General features: G+C 30.0%; 1 protein-coding gene across 8 annotated transcripts in view; it reads right to left on the reverse strand.

The window, feature by feature from the left end:
- The window catches only part of CadN (neural cadherin), a 487,595-nt gene that overhangs the window by 19,728 nt on the left and 440,775 nt on the right, over positions 1-27,092 (reverse strand). For all 8 annotated transcript variants that reach the window (XM_088184574.1, XM_088184576.1, XM_088184572.1 and 5 more), the window contains one exon: positions 5,806-5,921. In XM_088184574.1, the coding sequence (XP_088040700.1) occupies positions 5,806-5,921 (116 nt within the window). The remainder of the gene's footprint in view (positions 1-5,805; positions 5,922-27,092) is intronic.

Below are 27,092 nucleotides of genomic sequence, written 5' to 3' on the forward strand. Positions count from 1 at the left end.
GCTGACGCTTTAGATTTTCCAGATAAAATTGGACCGATTCGGGACAATTAGGAACAAAAATGTTCTGGGCAAACCGAAAAGATCACCAATCAGAACGGGCTAGCTATATAATATATATAGTAAAGGCGGCCTATATGCTCTATCTATAAATCATATAAGAAGGGAGGTACGTAATTTTCAGACCTTGCATTAAATGTAATTAACCAGTGAATGTTTTAATGATAATGTGAGGAAACAAACGTAGAATTTATTGAACATTTACGGTAGACATTAGCTTAGTAAGAAAATAACGGGAGATGTTTATTTTAAGTTAGTATACAAATAGTTTTAACCAGCATTGTACATGTTGTAAATAAACAAAGAGTATTTTAATATATAAATTATAAGGCAAAAATTGACAATTTTTTTACTATTATGTATTTTCAAAGATTTACTGATATTTTAGTATGTATGCAATATTTTTTTCAGGTTGTATCATAAAATATGTTACAGTAAAGAAAAGTAAAGTGTTATTCATTCTTCAAGAACATTTACTATTTTATTACGTCATATAGATCAGAAACTCCCTTAGCCGTATTCATTTTTTTATATACAGCTTCTCCCTTTTTCTTTTTTAAATTAAACACAAACAAAACAAATATTTTTAAATGTTGCATAAAAAAGGTGGGTCCGTGCCAGATGTTTCAAACTGTGCATGCTTTTCTGAAAGCTTTTAAAAGAAGTTAGAAGTATTTGAATGGCATAAAATGTAAGCAATTTTCCTAACTATTCTAATCTGTCTTATCTTTGCGTTGGTAATCTAACAACTACATTAATAATCAAATAAGAAGAAACATCTCGCGTGTAAATCAGCAAATTTAAAAAATAAATGGAGGCTTTCCACACAGTTACTTTATAAAATGTAGTTGTCGGCGAACTTAATTTTATTTGAAATAATCCAAAAGGGTTTTTTGTCTTCATCTTGTTCGAAATATAGAAAAAGTATAAACACCTGTCATTGCCAATTTTCTCTACCAAATTTCCTTCGTACTCAAAAATAGTATTATAATTAGCTGTGCGGTTTATATTGTATGCATATTGAAGAAGAATAAATTTAAACATTATCTAATATTGAACCATTCCAATCGTTTAAGAATATTAATTGCCGGTCTAATAATTTCATAATTCTACACTTATTTAATCTGCTATATTAATAATATAAATTATTGACATTGGGATTATTTTTAAATTAAAGTTCATACAATTATGGACCTTTCTTCGTACTCAAGGTGGAGTCAGAGTCTAAGCAACAAATTTTAAGCTAGATTAGCCACGGAGTCGATAGCCAGTAGACTAATAAATTGCCTGCTTACTCTCTCGACTCCAAAGTACACACAGGACGCTAATGAGCCAAGACTAATATTCCAAAACGCGGGGCATAATTCCAATTTCAGCCGTTGTATATCATGCTCGGTTTGGGCAAAACGACTTCTGTGGATCCTGGCCAAGGATTATCGCGGCAATAATTCGCTTCGAGTTGGCAGGGCAGTTATTGTGTGTACCTTGCGAGCGAGATTAAGGCGCCCCCAAGAACCCGCAGCCCGTTGGCCTGTCACCGAGTTGGTACCGGGTGTGCGAACCAACAGATAACCGAAACGCTTGATTTTAGGGCCTCGGAATAAATCATCCGGGGCGCCCTGGGCGACGCCGGTCGTGCGTGGGCTTTTGCCTCCCTGTTAAACTTCACGACTAGCCTTCAACTCGCCGGGTGAAACCGACGAGGTAAAGTAAGACAGGCAAAGATAAATTAATACAAATAACAAAGATATATTAATGGGAAGTGATCCATTTTTATTGCCAGGAAGGTTAATTTAATCGTGATACCTGAGTTGTATTATTGAAAAAGTTTTAAAACTCTCGATCGTCTCCACGAAAGTTATTTAGGGGTAAAACAATATTTTATGATATAATATTAAAACAATTAGAGCAGTGGCCAAACTTCAAATGTTGCTATTATATTATACAATTTTTCAGCATAGTTTTTTTACAATAAAAATTATCTAACAATTTTTATTCGTATGCTTTCAATACTTACGAGACACTGATATGTTTTAAAATAATTTCTAAAGTTTTTATTACAGTCACTAAATTTACACTATTTGATTGTAATACTATTAAGTACAATATTGCATAAAAATATTGATGCAAAACAGATATTATTGCTTTGAAATCATATTTTTCATTATATCTAAACAGAAAAATTTGATATCCAATATTAATATCGTCTATCTTAGCATTTTAGATAATTACTATTTTAGTGTTATAACTGATTCGCAACTAAACTTTAATTATATATAGATGCATTTAAGTAAACTTAAATTTATATCCAGACGAACTGTAATAAATACAGAAAAAAAAACACATACAAATTGGGAATATGTATTTGCTTTTTAAAATGGGTTTCATTTCTGGAACTGCATTTTTTTAACTGTGGATAGCATATTTACGTTTATCGAGTATATAAAAATATACTAAAAAAGCGTAAAACTTATTCACCTCCCCTAAAATAACATAATATTGATTCCAATATTAATTTACAACGTCGTAAATAAAAATAATGACATCAAAAGTCTATAAAAATACAGAAGTTACCTACGGATGTTTTCGCAAATATTATGATGTTGACATTTATATATATATATTTGTATTATATATATATACACATATATACAGATGCTTTTTCTATACTTTATGTGAATATTATTATACAATTGGCTTGCTCCCAAAAAACAGCCGTGCTTTTGAAAGATCAACACATTATTACACATTACACTCATAGGAGAAATTTCTTTGTCGGTGACACATTCCTCGCAGCGGTTTTAATTTGCACTTTTGTTATTCTTCGCAAAATTTATTATTCGAATAACACGAAACGGCTTTCATGGCTCTCGCATGGAGAAATTTCATCTGGAAATCTTTCACCCTCGGTTAGATTTCAACTATTCAACGTGTCTCCAAAATTTCGCTGTAATGCACGCGGGTTTTGAAATGTGGTACCATTCCACTCCTCGGCCGATTGCTGATGACGAGCCGTTAAAAGTTATGGCAGAACCCTTCTTACATCCCAATGTCGACGTTAATTGTTAAATATGTTGATAGCTTTTTTTACTTCATGATTTTCTATGACATTTTTGTATCATAAGCGTGAAATTGAAAAAAAAACAGTAAACGTTTCATAAACCGTTTCATAAATTGTCTATTAAGCAACTATGTGAGTTTTAGCTTGTGTGAGGGGGGGGGGGGGTACACTTATTAATTTAAAGATTGCGGGAGTGAAAAATTGATTATATAAATTATATAAAGATATTAAATCGACAGTTGGTTTTTCGTTTACAATTAATTTAGAAATCACGCAACGACTAGTGTTAGTTTTTAACAATAAAAGAGAGATCGTGAGGATAACAGAAAGTTTTTGATCAATAGCGAGTTGAGAGATAAATAAAAGAGGGCTCTCGCACAATGACAAAATAGTATAACAACAAAAACAAGGTATATAAAAATAGTGCAGGACACCCGGTATTGAACAATAACCGCAAAATTAAAAAAAACACAACGCAGCATAAAAATTCAACTCTTTGAACTATCGATCAATTGTCACTCGACAGAACTGCGAAGTCTCAGACTCTTAAGACTTGGATATTCGACATCTACATCTATTGTATATATATTTGCGAACTTATATATTTATAAAACTAAAATTAACCAGTTTTGTCGACTTATATCGGGCTGCAAATTTGAGTAAAATGTCGCAACTTTTATGTTAATTTTAAATCCTTTACAGAAAAAAAGTATTGAATTCAAATTGGAATTAATTATTAATGATAAATTAGGTATAGGAGTAATGATATATTAAACAATTTAATTTACATACTTGATTTTTCATTAAAATAATCTCTTTTTTTGTTAGACCAGGAACTCAAATTAGATTCAAAATATGTTTTTGCTTCTAGTTTAGGTAAAAAACTATTGGCAAGTAAAAGTAATTTATGTAATTAATTTTTGCGCAGAGGATAAATCGTGGATTAAATTTTAAATTACAACCAGCACGATAGACGAGGGTGTAAGTCACTAATTATTGACGTAAAAAAACCCTTGTTCGAATCCCATATGGACCTTAGTGTTTCGCAATTTTTAATGTATTCAGCAAAAAAACTCTATAATTTAGAATTTATAACAGTAAATATGACAATGAAAAAAATTATTAACATATTTTTTAAATAAAGACAATCGTTTGAATATTCTAATATGTGCGTAATTTTTTTCTCGGTTTTTACCGATATTTTTTTATTTAACGAATAAGTGCAAAAAATCAATTAGTTGCCTGTAAAATATTATTTGATTGGTTATTAATAATTATTTTAATTATTCATTAATTATTTTTATAATAATTAAATTTTATCAAATTTTTTGTATATACAATAGCTAATAATGATTGGAATGAATCCCATTTTTTTAGCGATACACCATTGACCATTAAGTGGTATTGATGATAAAAATAGTAATTATATAAAAAAATCTAAAAGCTTATGTATAGCTTAATTATATTTATATAAAAAAGTATTTCTATTAAATTATTTAAGAAATAAAATCAATTACCTTAGGAAGTCACTTAATCTCAAATTACAGTAATTTTAATGTATGCATTATTTATTTACATCGCATTGTTATATAATGATGTTAAAAGAAATAATAATATGTTATTTGATGATTAAGATAATTAATATCAACTATCTAATTATAATTTGACGTTTTACCAACTATATTGTTATATTAATAAATACACGTAGAAGTTAATCATATTGCATTATTAATTTCGAGCTACATATTTGTCTCGTCTCGCAAATATATTTATATGTAAAAAAGAGAACATTATTAGATATTGAACCAATGCCATTTATGTTATACTGTATTATACGAACACACACAGGCGCATACAATGTGCACGTGAATTATGTATTATATCATATATGATTGAAAATGCGTTGAGCGGAATGAAATTGTTGTACATCGGAAAACGCTGATAGGCAAAATAAAATATTCAGAAGTTATAAATTACGCGCAACTCTACCGGAATTCGGCAGGAATTTTCCCTACCGAAGGGTGAGAGGAAAAAAATGGCGCAAGTTCGAAAAGGAGAGAGGCGAAAGGAAGAGGTGAACCGTAATGAAATATCTGTATAAATCTCCGGTCGGCCATAATAAATTTTGGAACTTGGTTCTTCTTCGGAAGTATTTTTTTGTATGTATATTCCAATGCACATAAAAATCTAAGTGTTTTTTTTAGAATGACGATGCTAGGAACAATTAAAACGATCCGCCGATGGGAGATTAATCGCTCGGAAAGTTGGAATTAGTTCCATTTTGGACCGCGAGTCGTCGATTCGCAGCAGCTATAATACATATGTATAGTATAGGGCCAAAGTTGAGTCATTGTGGGCTCAACTGGACCGTGACGTGGGATGACATGCCGCAACGTTGTAATATCGGGGTTGATTAATGACGGAATCATCCTTGGCGCAGGATAACCGAGATGAAATTTTATTTTGATTTTTTTATACAGGATCATATACAAAATAAACCAGGCTGAGCTTAATACTCCCTTAAATAAGATTAAATTATGTATTGCACTTCCTTAAACATATATTAAATAAACATTTAAAAAATATCAGTACATATTTTTTCTATACTAGCACTGATATTTTCGTAATATGGCACAAAGTAATAATTTTTAAATTATTTTTTTTATTATGATATAATAAAAACATACCCTTTTTCTAGTTTCATAGTCGAGCGCCCCCGCTACGTATATGGCACCCGTCATATTTTTGACGGCGAACGCTCCTCCTATGTTACCGCTTGTGATCTCGTATCGAATACGCGAGGCTGGAAAGAAATAAAGACATATATTATTTATAATTCAAAATAGAGCAACAGTTAATAACACATAGCATAAAAATAATTTCCATTACAATCGATACCATTATTCTTTCATCTGTGGCGGTTTCAACCACCTGCATAATTTGTTATTTTAAGGACAATTTGAATAAATTAAAAGAGGGATCAAACCTTCTCGAAAGTCAGACCACTTACAGTATATTTACACAACAATTGAAGAAAGATCTCGTGACCAAATAATTACGTTAATAATTAAAAACATTGAATAGAACACCCGTCCCAATACATTAATCACCCATAAGAACTACCGATAAAAACTACCCTTTGTTTGGAAAGGACGCGTGCTAGACAATACATTATGCATTACGCATAATACTATTGTACTTTAACTTTTGGTTACCGATCGCTTGTGTGGCCATCTGAACCGTTTTTAGGCGTAAAGACATTAAAGGGGTGTCCTAGAAGTGACAAAATTAGCTCGCATCTGCGATTAAACAGAGCTGGTTCAAACCAGTAATAAAAAATATGAGAGACATCAACTGTGCACCATAACAGTTTATTTGTTTAATTGACATCATTACGCATTGAGTAAACTTGAAAAGCCAAGTTATTGTCAGATTTCTGTGTGAAGTATTGTGTGAAATTTTAATAAATATTTTACATATATTGATATAAAATACATACATAATAAACGTTGTCAGAGTAACTGATAATATTATGAAAAATGTATAGATTTTCAATATTACTTATTAATGCCAAACATTTATAGTGATCTATATCAACAATACACTTATCCGCTATATAACTATAAACTAAATCCCGGAAAACCATTACCCGCAAGATAGCTAATCTTTTACTAAGAGACCCGTTCTAAATCATAGTTTTTTTTACCGAATTGCTTATTGTGAGGAAGTAAAATATTGACTTACAATGGTCCGCAAGGATCTATATAAATAACATGAAATACGAGGTGACTATAACATGACCCTAAATTTAATAGAAAACTTTTCAGCGAGATTAGAGTGACCCTCATATAGACAAACACGTTTCTTAGAAACTTGATACAAAATTGAATATGAACCACATATGTTATATATATATATATACTAAAGTAAATAAATTAACCTTGGAGATACTAATAAAAACAAGAGTGGCTTATGCAATTTATTAGAAAGAAAAGTTATATTTTTTGTCTCGTGAGTTCGCGCTGAGTTATAGAGTAACTTTCGGGTGAAACTTTTTTTGGTTTATGTTTGGACATCAGCAGATCATATCTCGCTGGATGTCGTTTAGAAGTTATGAGCTATAGCGAACGTGTTAGTTTATAATTCTTATTTACTGTAAGAAAATATTTGAGCAAGTAAAATTTTCATGAATAATTTACATCATAAATATTTTTAAATACAATTTTAATTGCTTCGGTTAATTGAATATATTTATTTTATTATTTACGAAATGTGTTTTTATTTGAGTCAAACGTTTTCTATACTTTTCAATTTATATAATTACTCAGAATCACTAAACATAATAAAATAATTCAATAGGATATTTTCCCCTTCATTGCGCGTCGCAACGGACGCTCATACACATTTACAAACACATTGCGAAAACCTATCTCTTAATTGAATATCGTTCTCACATATATTAATTATTTCCAATGCCATGTTTCACTTGCACATATTTTTTATTATTATTATTATTTCCTCTTTCGCTCGTGCTTTATTTCCGTTTAATCGACAGCTCCTGGAGCGCGCCAGTTGCTGCGGTTTTACATTTCCGTTTTTAGCTTTAAGCACAGTTTAATTTAGCAAGAACACATTGTGCAATATATTGTATAACAATTTATAGCATATGCGTAGTCCATGTACGTGCAAAGAAATTCTGTCCCGGGGAAAAAATCAGTTTCAAATCCCGAGAAATATTATTAAAAATCATTTGAGATACGAGATTTTATAATGTATTAACTATAGTATTATTTAACGATATCGCTATTCTGCGTATCGATGGATTTAATTTAATAAAGAAGAGATCGATGTATTGTTTATATTGATTATAAATATAGCTTAGAATCAATACTTGATAATGTTCTAACATAAGCTCGGATAGTTTATAAGATATTTAGAAAGTTGCCATGCATACATAAAATAAATTTATCAATTATTATTGGTGATATTTTACAACTTAAGCTTTCATGTCTAAGAAATTAAATAAGGTGCTTAGAATACGAATAACTGTATATATATATATATATACATATACATGTTGAAATAAATTTTCTACTATTTTATTCGATTTGTTACGTTAACTGTGTGACCCGTCGCGCGCGGTTAGTGAGATAAGCCTGAAGGAAGAAAATATTATATTGTACCCAGAGTCGCGTTTAACGAACGAGAAAATTGTGTTCTTTGAGATGTGGCCTTTGTCGATGCAACAAAATGAAAAATAACAGCACACGTCTATCACATTCTACGGTAGAATCAATGCCAATTTCATTTTGCGGCGATCGAACGTGCGAATGGGACTAAATGTGTTTTATTGAATAAAGGATTTTCATATTCCAATCCAGTATATTAGATTGGTTAAATCTGATCCAAATATACGGTTTTTACTATATTCAGTTAAGCGTACAAATGCGCCCTCAAGCCATTGAAAATATCAGGTACCTCGTGATTTGTTTAATATAATCGGATCCTGTTTTTTTTTGCTATTTTCAATATAGCGTATTAATACGCGTTCAAGCTTTTGAATAGCATTATATACCTCTGGATTTGTTTAATAAAATCTGTTTTTTACTTTTGCTATTGTTGAGCTATATGCTATATAATATTATACATTGTATATCTTTTGAATATGTTTAAAGCAATATTTTATGAAATGAGAAACGCGCGATAAGATTAAAATTGCAATGAGAAACCGTTTTTAGAACGCCAAAACGTTAATCTCCAGAAATAAAGGGGAAATTACAATAACTCCTTCATGAAGTTAGAGGAAATCTTAGAACATCTGTCGTCGACATACGTACTGTATGAAATATTTCTTAAGTAACTAAATTTTATATGTATATATATAAATGAAAAACATTTAATTTGACAAAATGGTGAACAAAAATTTTATTCTCTTTTTAATACTTAATTGTTTGAAGAATAATAATAATATTTAAATTTATTTAAGATAGTCAAACCTTAAGAGTAAATTAGGTGATTAAAATGATTATCTTACATTGAAAAATTTAATCAAAGAATACAATTTATTAACAAAAAATAAATCAATACGAGATTCTCATGTCATAAGAAAACGAAATTCCGTTATTAAAAAATCACAGTTTTACTATTTATTATGTCCAGATATAAATACATGTCTAGATATACATATACGACGTTTTTATAGCATTTCCAAAGAACTTTAAAACTACTACTTAATATTCGACTAACTAGCTGTCAACGCAGCTGATAAATTGGTCGGTCGACAAGTGATGATCCTTTTATCGATCGACCTCAAAACTACGATAGCAAGCGAAACACCAAAAACTGATATTTGACGTTCATCAACCTCAGCGTGAGACATCATGTGTCGATTTTATAAGCACCAGATTATTATAAGTATTTTAAATCATATCGAAAGATACTTGTTAATCAAGAGCAGTAGCGACGAGTCATTTTTTTGCAATTTTATGTCGAAAAAATTCGATAAAGGCAATCAAAGATATCTACATTGGTCATCAAAATGCTTTTAATGAGGTTTGCTATACTTTATTTCGTAAAAAAATTGTTAAGTTTGGGTTTTCCCGCAAAATGATTGATTTTTTCAATCATATTGAATTTGAAGGTCAGAAATAATGAGTTCACTCATTATTTCTGACCTTCTAGATACAACAGGATTTAAAAAGTTAGAGTTCGTTCAACTTATTTTTAATATAGAACACAAGAAAGATGTAAGGTGAAATTCAGAAAAGTGAAAAATATATTATGTAACTCAGATGCCAGTAGAGTTATCCGCCGATGTGAATATTTTATTCAACATCAACGTGGCAAACATAATTTATAGGACATTTCCATTTTTTCACACGCAATCCGTAATGCATAAATCCACGTTTCTCTTACACAACAAAACTTTTAAACCTAAAACAAGCAACAACAACAAAAAAAAACAAATCAACTGCCAAAGCCGCACAATTGTATCCCGCAACGGATACAACAAGCGTAACTCGTAATTTATTCATTAAATTCACTTTGCATTTTTTTTATTCCGACTCATTTTTGCCGCTTTCCTTCCCATTTTCGACCGCCTTTTCCGTAATTACTTTTCCTCTCTGTCACGATTCATTAATTACGCTACCTTAAAACAAATAAAATGCCCCGGGGCCGTTTCGCGTCACGCGAAACGGCCGTTATCTCGTTGCCGCAACGGCCGACCTATGTTTAATAACGATATTTCCATAATTAAAAACAATCAAATGCAACGACCGCTAAGAAATAAATTTAAGGAGCAGAGCAGAATAAAAACCTCAAAAAAGCGTTTTCGTTTTAATGGCATATTCTCTGCGAACGCCTGCGGTTCTCCTTCTAGACGCACACAACAAAAAGCGATCCTTTGCATATACCAAAATTCGCTGGTGGAAAATGTTGGAAATGGCTGAGATGCGACGTATAAACAACCCTTTAACGATTCTACCGCGAAATGAAGCTTTTAGCATAATAAATATTGTGTATGGAGCGCCGTTATGACATACGCCTGGCATCACTAGAATTCCAAGCCGAAATAGTTGTCGGTTATATAACATTAAGAATGTATTCGCGAATAGTCAGTCAACAAGTTATTATATTTATCGTGTTAAATACACTAATCGAGCATTAAATTATTATACATATAGTAACGACTAAATTAAAAAAAAACTATATTTAAAAAAAAAATTATATTAATACTTTTGAGAGTTATTGGTAAGAATAACTATACGAAAGAAACAGCTATCATTACTTTTTACCTAAAACTTTTCACATTAAAAAAGAAACAAATTCAGTATACAATTTATGTACATTAATATATATTATAACTATTTTATATTCAATCGAAATTATAACCACTATTATTCGAAATCAATCATTATTGATTAATTTAAAATAACTAAAACTTTTAATTAAAGAAGCATTACAAAAGAAAAGAATAAGAAATATATGAAGCGAAACATTTCTATTTGTATATAAAATTACTAAAATAATCAAACCATACAAAATCATGTAGAATACTTTTGTATAGTATTGAGGTTTAGAATTCCACGTTCACACACATATAAATTAATGCTAACAGGGATTTGTAAATAAGCAACGCATATATTAGATTTAAAGACATTATTAAGCTATAGAGAAAGCAAAAATCGTCACAGACAGTTCTCATTTATAATCAATCGAATGTCAAAAACGATGTAATTTTATGGATACATTTCTAGCAGTTATTTTTTTGCGAAATACTAAATTATAAAATATTTTTACTGGTTAGATATAAAATCATTTTTATTCAGTTATTAAGTTCAATATTTTAGCCAATAAAAATCAATGGTTTACATTTTAATATTTGTATTTCAATAAATTTACTTAATCTCGTCGCTGTCGGTTTCTTACTATCGCGAGGTACCGCAGCTATCCAGTGTACATATTCCAGACCCTCAACTTTTTAGGTAAAAATATTTTTTTTTTACATTAAGTTTATTTTAGAATCTAGTTTTATTATTATTGAAATAAAATATACAATACATTGTGTAGATGTGCGCTATAAATTAGATGAAAAGGTAACTATATTGCATATTTTTATTGTTATTTACCGGTTGGGTAAGTTTTAAGACATTGAAATATAATGGTTGCTCAAGCCATTACTCAGGACCGAATTCCAATATCTTTGCTACTGTTATATTATATTTACGCACATTTTCGACTGTATGAATTTGCGCACTACGTAAACGACTATTTTAGAAAAAATCCTAATAGCCATCACGATTTTGACCGAAAAATATAAATTTAATAACTTGTATATATGTTTTATATAAAAATATATTATTAATGAAATTTTTTACATATTTATAATACCTTTTATAACTAAGATTTTTGGATGTTTTGATTAATAAAACAAGTTACTACTTATGCATTTATATTTTTTTAAAAACAAATGGATACTGTGATAATTGCTCAATAAAATTTATTTGCAATTATTGTCACACGTGGTTGTTGTTTAAAACGTTATTTACAATATTAAAAAACACAAAAAAAATATGAATTTAAGTAGTTTAAAGTTGACAAGAAAAATATAAAATTAATAATTGTAATATAAAATACTCTAGCGAAAAATATTTAAACATTAAAAATAATTTGAGACATCTACAGTAATAAACTTGAGATCTAGCAAGATATACTAAGACATTTTATATCTAAATTAAAATTTATGTTTTGTTTTATCGTATTCTATATCGTATTTTATCGTGATTCTATATAATAGTAGTGATTCAATATAATATCACGAGCTATTCACATCGTATTTTTCAGAATAATTATTTCAGTACACATAATTTAATAGTGCATTCTGATTTATCGATGTTTTTTATTATTCAAGAAATTAGCTTTTCTCTCAAGAAATTATTGAGAAATAATTTTTGAAAAGAAACACATATTATGATAATTAGTTGTGTATTATGTTATGTAACTTTAAACTTTAGTCTATATAGATATTTATGTATTTGATGATCGATTTCTATTTTATGAAATTATAAACCCTTTAAAGGATTTTTACAATTTTATGTTTTAATATTAAAATAGAACCCCTTTCCGCGATCTAATGAATGTTAATGTTTAATTTTGTTAATTTTATCGATGTTTAATCATGCAGGTGTATTGGTTTAGCCAAATTCCAGAAACTCGCGTAAAGCCCATAATACTATTTATATCCCACCTCGAGTTGTTTTGGTAAAATTATCTGATTATTGAATGTAATTTTAGTAGATATTGAACCAAGGTTACACAAAAAGACATATAAAGACGTATTTTTATTTTATAAAAATAGCCTGATTTTTCGCATTACATATTTCAAGATGATTCAATACAGTGTATGGAAAAATCAGTGTAATTGGGACACGCTAAACAGTTTAGGACGCAAGAGAAAATAATGAAAATTTCCAGAAAACATTTCCATTTTCCATACACAACAATATCAATTGTGCATGGGCCATTTTGAGCTTAGGTAATGGCGACAATAAGGGTGTAAAAGTTTGCCACCGTCGCGTTTTTCGTTGTCGTGTTGTTTCGCCCGGGGTGTAAAGTTTCGCGGGCGGAAAGATTTATCGGCCTCGACCACAAATGAAGGTAATTTCACCGGAACGGATACGGTACTTCTGCGCCGCGTTGCGTAATGTATATTAATATTAATATTTATTGTCGGTTCGACGCAAGTGTGAATATGAATGAAAGTCGTTGCAAAGTTAACTTTGCTTTTAAAAAGTGGAAACGAGTTTTCCCGAGTTGAGTTCGATGCTATGAAAGAATAATATATGATAGGGGTTTGGGATTACAATTTATGTGTTTATCAGAGTTCTGCTTTTTATTATTTATCGTAATTATTTTCACGTGCTTGTAGCACATGGATATTTCGCTTGTTACATTGCGATATAAAATTGACAAGAGAAGCGTTCGTCTCTCAAGTAGATTCATGTCCACAATGAGCGATCGTCCTTGGTACTTATTTATTGTCATTGCGAAGGAAAGGCGAATTGGGAATTGAAGCCGCTTGAAGTAAAAAGGTATACCGCTAGTAGTATATAAGTTTTCGGAATAAATACATTTTCGTCTATAAATAACTACGCTGTAATTCATTACTTTGTGTAACTGTAATTGTTACAAAAAGTTAAGCGCTCACATAATTAAATACGAAACCACATTTAGTAGGATAAGAAGCAGGTAAAAAGCAATAATTGTATTTGCTTTAATAATAAGGTTTGTGTCATAAAGCAGGAGTCGGCAAACTACGGCCTGCTAAGAATAGATTTTACATTATTTTTAAACTCTTCAATGCGCTGTAACGGAACAGCCTTGCGAAGCAATAGGAACAGTATGTGGTGTTCCTATTGCTTCACATTTCACTATGATGTAACGTAGTTTTTAGTGCTTCGTGTGACGATTTTTGTGATATTTTGTTTACATTTTAATACTCGTGAATTAGATCCTTACATTATCAAAGCCAGAAAATAAGAAACTAGTGGACTTTTAATGTCGTGTTTTTAAAGCAAAAGTGAAGTGTAAAATATATTGTTATCAAATAATATGATAAAGAATTATGTTTATTATGCATTATATCTGTACTAAAATAATACAATATATATCATTATTACCAGATTAAGGACTCGATACGATATTCACAACTTGTAGAAAAGCAACGAAAATTTGAAAATATATTTTTTTTGCAGAAATAAAATAAGTAAAAACGATTAGTTCATTTATTATTTATAAGTCGTGAATGATTTTTGCACCCTTATTTTAATCTATTAGGCTTTCGGTGAGAACAGTTGAGCACATTGTGAGTAGCATCAATAGACAATTTAATAGCACAGTAAATGATTTCGATCTTTAGCTTCACCCAGTGGTTCACGAACGTTTTCGACTCTCAACGCCTTTGCTAAATCTAGATTTTTCAAGGCACGCTATAGAAAATTATAACAAGTGCACTATGCAAAATAGCGATTTTTTTTGTATATTTCAAGGGTTAGGTAAAATAGTAACAGTAAGAAAGTAAGTGCAAAATATATTTCGATTTTAATAAAAACACTTTATTGTACAATTGAGAAACTTTCACTCTACCATCAATTGGAAGTGATTTATCTGCAACGTAATGACGTGCTAAAAGGAAAATTTCAATTAAAGAAATCAACAGAATTCTCTAAATGTGTCTTTCAGGTGACGAATATGATCAAATAAGATCATTTCAGATTTATATTTGTATTTGGCTTTGTGATAAGATATTTCTAAAAATGAAATACATTAAATTACAATTTTAAATCAGTATTAATAAAATGACGAACTTCGATCCCCAGTTTTCTGAAATAATTTCTCAAAAAAGCAATACCATTTTTTTCTTAAATAAAGCTTATTGCTAGAGACACGTATTTAAAACAATTTGTGATAGATGACAAACTTCATAGTATATTCGAATATATAATATATGCAAATAGATATTTTATCTAAGATATTTTTTTTAATCGATTAGTAAAACTTAATATTGTGATGTCATGAAGTTTATCTAGACTTAATTAAAGTGTGTTTTAAAATATCAAATATAAATTATAATATTTCTGTTCATAAAAAACGGTTGGTGAGGCAGTAAAAAATATTATGCTTTATAAATATTTGTTGTAATTGTAAGGCTCAGATAATCATATTTACATCACTACTATATATTCAAGACATCATCCTTGATACACGAGAGAACAAAAATAAATAATTATTTGCCATTCCAATGTACTCTTTATACAAACATCGCACATATATCGAGAGACGAAAAATACAGACAATTTATTTGTCGAACTTTTTCGCTTCGGCGCCGAAGCATAATCGCCGGAAATTATTGTGTTTACGTGCGTCGTTACGTTACGGTATACGGTTGTGTATATTATATTTTTTCACGCCATTTTACAGCACCGGACCCTTTCGGCGAAAGGTCCTAAATAAAAATAAGCCCTCTCGGTTCGGCAGCGCTAAGCAAAGAATTATTGATATTATTGGCGTAAAATAGCGAGCGCGGAAGCGGATGCTGTATCCGCTTCGGAACGACCGACCGAAAACTCTTTTTATACAGCGTTATAGTGCGAAGATTTTCGATTCTCACAGTGTAATAATCGGTTCTCGTGCGTGATACATGGCGAGAATCCTCCCGAAATATTACATAAACACGCCGAAGCATAATGGGCTTTCGGGAAATTCGTATTACCCGGGAACTGCGGTCGCGGTTAAGAGGAAATCTGCCGTACCGACAGACGCCAGCTATTCGTATTGAAGTTTATTCGGGAAATTCTATGAGAGTTATTAAAATATGTTTGTACTGCTGTATATTTTGCAATGCTGCTAAATAGATTCTTTGTCGTTGAAGCGGTAAATCTATTAATAATGAAATTTAATTTGTAAGTTCAAAAGCCTTCATCGATGCTCATTAATGATAGATTGCTTATTCTCATATATTTTAAAAGAATAACAATATAATAACGAACATCCTTTTCCCCTTCATTGACGCCATTATCTAAGTTCACTAATACTCACACGGAATTGATATTGCCATATATGACAAAGAAGTTTCTGGACCTCCTTTTTCTCGGAAACCTTTCAATATTTCTCCTCCTGCCACCTAAGCTCCTTAGCACGTCTCGACATACTCCGATATTCCCATTCAGAAAATAGTAAAATTTGCTTGAATTGAATCATTTCCGTTAAAATATTATACGAACGCTCTTGTCACAAATGGTATTCCTATTAAATGGCTTGTTAAGATATATTGTGCGAACATGTATTGTTAATCTGAAGGATTTTTAGAATATATGTACATATATATACGTTCTTTGAAGTTTACTAAATATAGTAAAATTATTAACCCTCTCAATGTCAAGCATCCGAATAAATTTCGTCAGTGAATGATATATTCTTAACAATGATATCAAAGATTCGAGTTAGGATCATTATTATTTATAATCCATACAGAAGATATTATAAGACATGTACAATAAAGATCATTAAACTTTTATATTAATTCATAAATATATACTGTAAAAAATATTATGTTACAAGAATAATTGGAAACGTGTGATTGGACAAATATTAAGAATGAATGTATTGGTTTGTTCATATAAGTAAAAAATAATATGCTATAGATATTTATTATTAAATGGTGATGTACATAGATTCAGCGTTTGTTTCGGAGTGAACCTAAGATATCATGCAGAAATTTTGCAGTTTTTCTGAGAGGAATGAAGAAGCAAATAAATCCAATTATATTAGCCATTTATTAAAATTAAGACCATCGATTAACCTAATGCGTCACGATTGCCAAAAGCATAAAACATATGTATATAATTAAAAATATACATATCACCTCAATAGTCCCATATGAAATTAAACAACTGATAATTTTTGAATCGCAATTTGTTGCATTGACTCATTAAGCAAGATATCCATATAATGGAGCCGACTTCTAGTATGCTGCGGACTATAGCATCATAAAGAGTGCACAATACTAAATATTCTGTAAGTAGCGTTCAGTTCTAACACAAAATCGAGCATCTTTATTGATCTGCTGAGAGTTTCTGCAATGTGCAACTTAGTAAAGAAAGGCTTAGAATATATCCACTAAAATAATATAAGTATTGCGTCAACATTAATGCCATTGAGAATAAAATTGTGTGACATTTCATGACATTGAAAGGCAATCGGTTATTGAAAGCTTATTTCCATAGAGTATTGAGATCCTTCTGCAGATCGAAGGAATCCGAAATCCACTGCATCTATAAAACTTATAACTAGTTTATTCAAAAAAATGTAATATTGCAAATTTATTATAATAAAGTTTAATATTTGTTTTCAAGGTTGATTTAAAGAGAGAAACTTTATGAAATTTGGTCATTACTTTTTTTAAATTTTACCCATTAGGGCTCCCAAATCCAATCTATTATTCCGACGCTTCAAACATTTTACCTCTAAAATCGGCTTTTTTCGCAAATTTAACACTCGCCAAGCACTCAGAAGACGTTTTATCAGTATACACAAGTCTAGACGTAGAGCGACCGAATTAAGTTATTAAAACAACAAAATCGCCCGGGCGAGGGCAACAAAAGCAGGATTTTTCCCGTTTATCGCTTTCCGGGAACGAGACCCTTCCTTTCCTTTTTTGCCAGGTTTGTTTTTTGAAAACGGTCAAATATTTGCTCTGGGCCCCTTCAAGGATTTTCCCATCGCGCGGCGTTTATGGTCGCACAGGTTTTATTGCCCTTTTTGCCCACTTTGCTCCGGTTGCTTTCGCGCCCGGTGGAACAACAAACCGATATTGGAGTTTTGATAGAAAACTTCGTTTATGATAATATTCGGAAGGTGTGCTGATGTAGACGGGTTCGTCATTAACAGTTAAAGAAATTTTATGTTATTATGTTGTCATCGTATTATTCTGTAATGATTTTATTCAAAAAGTCAAGATAAAAGGGTTAGTGTAAAAATTAAAACTAAAAGTATTTCAAGTCAATTAAAAAAAACTGCTTACTGTTCTTAAAAATGTTTTGATAAGCGTGACTAAAAAAAAAAAAAAAGATGGGGAGGGGGAGAGAGAGAGAAAAAAAATTCTTGGGGTTCGACTCTGGAAAAAATCATAGCAAGAATATATGTAAAAAACGAGCTCAAATAATGAATCTTAACAGTTGTTTGAGATGTATTTATTAACGTGTTTTAGGTTTAAGTTCCTTCATCCATTTTTATACATACAAGAAATAAAAGGAGTGGAACATTGCCTTCAAAAGTACCCACTTTCCAGGTAGTACTTTCATAATAAACATTATTACTCAAAAGAACAGATTGTAATTTATTGTGTTACAATTTGTTTGCAAATTATTGTTGACTTTCTTGCTTTTTGAACGTTTCAAAAATATTGGACATGACAGGAATTATTCAAAGAATGTAAATAAGTAGCAGTGAATTTAGGTATTTGATTTGAATTTTCAGATTGAATACGTAAGGTAGAAGCAAAGAAAGCAAAATCAACAACAGTACCAGCTAAATTATATAAATTTAATGTTTTTATAGATTGTATTATCAGTAATTTGACAACTTGATTTAATGCAGCAAAATAAATAAATAATGCATTCAGGTATATGTGGTTATTCCTAAAATAAAATCTAGAAAAATATTCTCGAATCTATCTCGAAAATATTTTATAAAATATATCATTTTCTCCAGTAGATATATTTTTTTACCAGTGAAAATATAAATTATCTGGCGAGTGCTAGTGCGAAACGTTCATTTGCTGTTCGAACCCAAACCTAACATAATGATAGTTCTAAACCTAATTATAGTTTTAGGACTTTTATTAGGTCAAGTCCAAAATACAGACTAAGCCAATTCATCCCTTGGGGGAAAATAAGCTGAAGAATAAGTACAGAGAGACATCGCATCTCACATTTTACTTCATAGTTTGTATCCATTTTGATATTACACTATGTTTTAAAATTATGATAGCTATCCTTACAAATATTACTATGGACTTCTAATATAAGAGCTGATCAAAGTATATTCAAACCGAATTTTGGTCAATACGAGAGCGCAAAAAACAATTATCCCTTCTCAGCAGTCAAAAATCCACGTCAAAAGCAATAAAATCGTGCCGTCGCCGTCACAGTGGAAACGCTCGTTACCGAGCGTTTCCACTGCGACGGCACCAATTTGGGGGCAAAATTTGGTTTAGATGTACTTTATTCGACTCTCACTAGTAGTATTGTTATAAAAAGTCTTAATATAAACGCTTGATAATCGAGCGTTTTCACCACAATGGCACGATTTTATTGCTTTTGACGTGGATTGGAAATTAACTATATGGCAACACTGAGCAACAAGAAAAACACGACTAATTATCAGGTAAATATTATGAGAAAATATTTTTAATAATTTTTACTGCAAAATTAAAATATTTCGCATAAAATATGATTTCTGAAAATATGTCGCAACGGTGGCTAATTTTTATATAATATTTATTTGTGGCATAGAAAGGGTTAACTCGTACCTATTATTATTTATTCAAGAAATTATATTAGATGTTAAAAAATATATAAAATAGAATTTTTGTCATAAGTACCGGAATCATTGTTTTCCCAGAGATGCCCTGACCATAGTGCTACGTTAAATAATAAATAAAGAGATGTAAAGTTTTTTCAATAGTTTTGTTCTATTTTAATATTAATATTTTAGATATATTTTCTAAGCTTTCAATCTCTATTTCCTAATAAACATTCGTTGTCAGTTTTTTAAATAAGCCATGAATGTAAGTTGAACATTTTTAATGTATAAAATATTAAGAACAACAACCCGATTAAGCTTTATATGTTAATGATATAAATTTATTATAATTGAAATATATTTTTTATTTATTATATAAAATATAAAGAGGCAGTAAATTCAGAACAGCATAAAAATAACATGTATTAAATTTTTGATATTAAGCTTAATTTATAATGATATTACGAATGTAGTATATTGCAATTTATAAAAAATAAAGAAGTATTGGATTCACAAAAAAATAATTGTAATAAACTTTTGATAGCGTGCTTCATTTATGATGATATCACAAAAGTGTGCTAGCGATTTTATTATTCTATCCATAATTCAGTTTTTTAAATAGAAAAAATATTATTGCTTACTATCGAACATAATATGTAGTACATATTATTTTGATTTGTTGACAAATTGCTCTAGATTATAACTATACCTACATATTGTGTATTCGAGGTTTCAACATAAGTAAAATGAAACTTTTGCTTCCGTTAATTTTAAATGTTTATACACTATGTTGTATGTCATATTTTATTCACCGCCTGCACAAAAAGACTTTTTTTTTACAACCATTCAACGTTTTATGCATGTTCTTAAATTTATCCCCCTTATTAGTCTTTTAGCTGATGCAGGAAATTGAAATTTTATTGTTGTTTTAGTACGACGAGAATAGCGAAGGATGAGATGTTTGAAAAGTAACTTCTAGGATATTGTTCTAGCTAAACATGATAATCACTGAACAAAGGCGTCAAATCATGTTGTTAAAGCACGTTAATGTATAGCTGAAACTTTATAGTTTGAAAATGCATTATTAAATAAATACATTCTTGTGAAAAGCTACATAAAAGCTTTCTCGACATTTAAAACATAAAATGCAGCTTTTCATTCAAACGAAGATATTATATAAAACCGATGGCTCTGAGCGAATTTACGTCCGCCAATTATTTACTGTAATAAAAGTAAAATAAAAGTTGCATTGGAAATTTGAAAACAATATCATAGAGAAAGAATTTAATTTCAGTACTGCTTTTTATCGGAAATATGTATAAAAAACTTTATCTTTCGAGGAAATTAATGGATTCTGTCCGCTCTCAAAATTGAGCGGCGAATGAAACAAATTAAATATATATTTATATATAAGGAAAAAACGAATCTAAACACATTTTTATATAAATATATATATTTTTGATAGACGTCCCGCGAATTCAATCTTCTAAAGAACACACGTTTCGAAAAACAACATCGTTCATCTAAGATGTTTTCTTCAGGTGCGTGATATACACGGTGTTCCGTAAAAAATATACTAGCATATGAACATTTGCGAAATTGATGTTCACTCAATAAGTTGATATTTTTGCAGTAAACTAATATATTCGCGATATACACTCAGTTATATTAAAGCGAGAGGATCAAAAAACAAGACGATATTATCAATTCCGAGGGTCGTATATCAGAAGTGAAAAAAGGCCGACAAGACCCTACTTATCCCGATACTCGAATACACATCGGCCCAAAAAAATAAACTACATTTCCAACTATTTTTTTATGATCATTTCTAGATAGGGGTCGAAAGTAACAATTATTTTATTTTTGAACCGTCTACTAAATTAATTTTCAATGTCGTATAAACTATATAATATGGTTATTTTATTACAATATTTTCATCAAAATCTATAAAAAAATATATTGCTTGGATGGCGGTTAATTTTCAGTAATTGCATTATTTCATTTTATTAATTTAATCGAAGGAAAAAGCTGTTTTTATTGATGTTTTTACCCCAAAGGCCTCTGGCCGTAAAAATATTATTAAAAATTTGCACCCACAATATTGTCATTATAAAATAAGTCATACAAAAGCGCCTCTTATTACATTATTATATTATATTTTCAAGTGTCAAGGACATACGGGACTATTCGCTTCGATAAGCACATTATTGTAGAGCTGTGTTAAAAAATATTTTTCTTCCAGACTAGACGTCTCAGCATCGTTCGAGAATATACATGATTAATCGCATTCAACAAATGGTATTACTTTTTTTAAGAAACATTTTTATTACTACAACACAATAGACGTTCATAATAATATATTCACGTCAAGAAAGAAAATCCATATTATATTCAAATTACACTAGGGATTTATTGGGTTAAAAATAATTTTAAAACCAACCCCACGAGATCGGCAGATAAAAAATCTGGCGTTGAAGAATCGGCAATAAATAACGAAATGCGAGACTCTCGCCCCGATACCGGCTAGTGATTTATTTTTTATTTTAACTGGCGTTCTTTATATATTGGATATTAGTACGTCAAGCTTGAGTTTAATAAGAGCGGCTCTTGAAAAAAATTAAATCCATAAAACATACACCATAAACTGTGTGTATGTGCGAGTATTATACGTTGATCCATTGTCGGAAAGTTTGCGTGGAAACTTTAGCATCGACGATGACGTTAAGAGCTTATTCTATTATGGATAAGAATACAAAGAGCAATAAAATAAAAGCGATCGTAAAAATAAATGAGGCATAAATGAATACGAGAGGTGCATTACATTATATCTAAGTCGAAATATAGCTAATAAAAAATCCATATAATAAGTAATATTGATACGCCCCATTGATTAATGAAAAGTTTATTGGTATTATAAACTAAATAAAAAAATATGATTACATAGAACCTAAGCAAAAAACGTACATAAAACTTGCCCCCCGGAAATAGAACACATTTTGAAATATAAAGTCTTTTGTGTCCTCTCATTGAATCCTTAACCCATCGGCTTATTTTATATTTACCTTTTGAAGTTGGTACACAAAAGCTCTGTCAATGAAATTCAGTCAACAAAAAACTTATTATTCCCTTTCAATTCGGGTCCAACCAGTTGATATTTCAGAGGGTGATCGATGTGACATAAAATACACGTAGTTTATAAATACAATCAGAGAACGATTTGTCCAATGGAGGGTAAAATTTAAATTACTTAACTGAGTGTACAAAATGGTACTGTAAATAAAATGATGAATATCTTAGGCACGAATGTAAAAAATATATTCTTGCAACTAATATAATATTTAAAAAAATTAGAATACGATAATAAGAATAATTAAATAGACACGAATTAACTAATTGTAAAAGATGGAATATATTAAGGTAGCACTGTATTTTATTAAAAATACATTAGTCACGGTATTTTATTAAAAATACATTTAAATGTGGATAAGTATAAAAATGTGTTAAATTTAGGGAATATTTGAGGTTGGCGTGGGTTTATAAAAAACAATGTAACAGAAAAAAGTATACAGGTTTTCTGTGGGGAACAAAAACATTATTTTATACACAGTCAAACTATTTCAGATATAGTTTCAGTATATATTATTAAAGGAAAAATCCTAATTATTTTTAATAATATTTTTTATTATTAAAACTAGATATATTATTAGAGCTATTTTTTTATTTACCATTAAACATGCGCATTTAAATTGTAAAGGTTTCAACCATCTGCACAATTTATAAATTTGAGGTTATTCTAACGGATACTTCGAACAAATGAAAATACGCATCTAAAGTTCACTAAATTGGAAGAGAGATCTTGCGACTAAACAATTGCGTTAATAATTGCAAATACTTCACCGTACAATCTAATAGAACATCCACCCTGAGACATAATTTACGCATAAGTATCGCTAAAACAATACTCTTTATTTGGAAAGGACACAAGCTGGACTTCTTTTCAAGCCCTAAACACATTTACTGAGTGTGTGCAAAAAGCGATGCAATTGGCTTGCAAACGTCCTAATCTGTTGAACGATAGAAACGTCTCGACCCAACATTTTAGAAGTAGATAGTCATCGTAAGAACACATTCAGCAACCTATAAGATCACAGCCGACAAGTCGACACGCCAGCAAATACTCTTCCAAGACTTCCAAGTCCTACCATTTAAATTCCACCACCTGATAATCTAGATTTCTCTTTAAATTTGGTTATTTATGTATGTTTATAAAATATTTGGTCCATATCTATTCAGCCTCAAAACAAAAAAAAGCTTAAACAAAAAGACTCTATATTATGTCTATATATTTTGATAGTGATGTTGCAAATTTTCGGGATATCACATGATTCTAATCAAAGACTTGAGCTATAAATGAAAATAATTACTACTTCAATTATAAATGAAAATAATTATGTTATATATATTTTAAAGTATAACTAAGATGTTTTACATGTAAAGGTTAATATAAACTAAAAAGGAAATGATCTTATTAATTGAATTTCGAGAAGAAATAGGTCAATTGGCTTATTGAAAAATATTTTTAACAACTTTAAAATATACTTTTTATACAATAAAGATATTTTTAAATATAACTATATTTAATTTTAAAGTAAATAACTTGCATAAAGATTTCAAGTTAATATTAATAACATACATAAGCAACTCGTTGAAATACGAAGCGACAAAAATTTTTACCACAGTTACAAGAGCACCGAGTCATTATGTGCATTCTGGTAGAAATAAATTTAAAGGTGAAAAGCCAACATTAGTAAATGAAGCGCTGAAAGTACTATTGCGGTTTACAACAACACACATACGTGTATGAGTCGGGGTTTTCAACTATAGTATAAAAAAACCAAATTGTGAAACATACTCAGAGGTGACTAAGGAGTAACCTATTATGATGATATGACGAGCTTTCAAAACTTAATCCAATTAAATTCAAAGCTTATAATAAAAATAGTGATATAATAATATTTATTTTATTATTCTTAGCTTATAAATATATATATAAGAGTCGTGGCTCAAAAAAGTAAAGAACAACACAACACATTTTCTGTATTTTTTTACGTCATAATAATCCTCTCAAAAGAAAAAAAATGATGCTTTGATTAAATATGTATCGAAACTTAACTCATCTTCGCAGAAAAATGACAAATCATAAAGAGAGAGAAAGAGCTGCTTTGAGTTTGTATTATTAAAATTCAATTAAAAAATTAAAAGTCCAACCCTCGAGGGAGCAGCGAAGCAATTTTTTCCGGTGTCCCGCGGGCGGAATCCAGGATTATACAAGACTTAGTTTCTTTTTTTTACTTCCAACTCGCGAAGATCAAAAGTGACTGAGTAATAAATGTTTGCGATAAAACCGAGGTTTATGTCGCAGAGCGCGAGGATCACTTCGGATCCTTCGTCCCGTAATCTTGTTTGGCGTTCGGATGGATAGTTTTGCGAGGGAACCCTCGCATCCTTTTATACTACACACTTTTGCCCTTGGGTGGGCCCTTGTAGATAATTTCGGCTTTCGGCTCTCATCAATAATTGAATAAGCTAGGCGCTCATTCCCTTAAATTTTCTCGATTTCATCTTACTCGATACAAAGTACTACGATCATAAAATACAAGCATACAAGAAACGCATTTGAAGACGATAGTATAAAACAGAGGTAGCAAAGTATTTATATGTGAATAATATATAAGCAAGTAAAGAATAAATGATATTTAATTCGATGTATAGAATATGTGTATAGACAGCATAACAAGAGGAAGTCGTTGGATGAGTAGTAAAAACATGACATCATATTGATCAGATGGCTGAGCTTCTCCATATAGTATATAGAGAATCCGAATTAGAATTTGTTCAAAATAAGACTTTTATCAAAAGAAAGCCATCTAAAAGGATAAGCTTGAATCTTGTGCATTCGATAGAGATTGAATTGTTTTTTTTTCTATTGTTTCACGCCCGGAGGAACGGAGTAGCTTGACAAGGATTTATTGGTACGAGTAACACGAGACTACAGCTACATGTGTATATACATATATACATACATATATGAATTACATATACATAGTATAAGCAAATAAAACAATAGGTGTTACATATTACTATTGCATATTAAACTCATTCCAGAAAATTTTAGATTGAAAGTGTACCACTTACGTTCAAATAATATAGAGAAATATTTAATACTATATATAAAACGAATTGCATAAGCTGGTTGGCGTCATAATATTTAATATTTCAATGAAAAATGCATCTTTGCAAATTAAATTAGAGTCCTTAATGTTTTTGCAATCCAATTTGATTGACATAGCGTTTCAATAATGATTCTAATGTTCAATTAACCCGAGCAAAATTTACTCGTAATGCAACGTTCGAATAAGCGCCGCCTTACGGTTTTAATCCAATTTCAAGTTGTCTTGAAATAAATTGATAATAAAACACACCGGGAGGCTTTCGAGCGTAGCAAACAATTATAAACGTAAGTAGATCCGATAGGTTTCAAGATTTATATACACAATACAATAATGTGTTTCTCGTATACTCGAATTCAAACTCATATCAAAAAATATAACACAGAAATAAACAATATTTCCTATCGTGGAAAATCGTTGTTGACACTGCGCGAGGAGAATAAGACAAAAACATTCTCGTGTAGTATTATAAAATTATTTGGTGTGTGGGTATCGGGCTTGGTAAAAATATATAAAAATAAATGACGTCGTCATATTTTCCATTTTCGGACCGCGGCCGGCCCTTGGGAAATGTTTCCGAGCGAAAATATATTAATGCTCAAAGTTTCGGATGATATTAGAATTTGGCATGTATCCTTTAAACACGGGAAATTCGAATCGACGTTGAAATATTACGCGTGTTTTTGCGCAAAATCAAAATTCTGAACGTATTTTTCATCATTGGAAATATTAAAAATGTATGCATTGCGATACTTCTTTTATGCACGAAGCTTTTGACGAAAACGTGATTTTTTTTATAAATAAAAGACCTTTTATTCAATAGAAGTTAATTAATTTAATCTGTAAAATTATATTATTAATTTTTAAACATTTCATTATTATAATGTAATATTTTATACTTCTAAGGTTATTAAAAAATTCTTTTGACGCTTAAAAATAATAATATAAGTCGATTAGGTAAAAATTTGTACCATGGTTTTATTTTAATATCAAAAACTCTCAACTTTCCGAGCTAAGTATATTAAATAAAAATACAGATAATTTATTATATTATAATTTAGAATATCAGTAGCAATAAAGAAAGTCTTAAAATATTCATATGAAAATGAATGTGGTTAGAATTGTAATGGTGTGCTTTTTTATATTTTTCCTACGGAACA

Source organism: Plectrocnemia conspersa, unplaced genomic scaffold (assembly GCF_051122295.1).
Source record: "Plectrocnemia conspersa isolate PC_06_02 unplaced genomic scaffold, ASM5112229v1 ptg000004l, whole genome shotgun sequence".
Taxonomy (NCBI): domain Eukaryota; kingdom Metazoa; phylum Arthropoda; class Insecta; order Trichoptera; family Polycentropodidae; genus Plectrocnemia; species Plectrocnemia conspersa.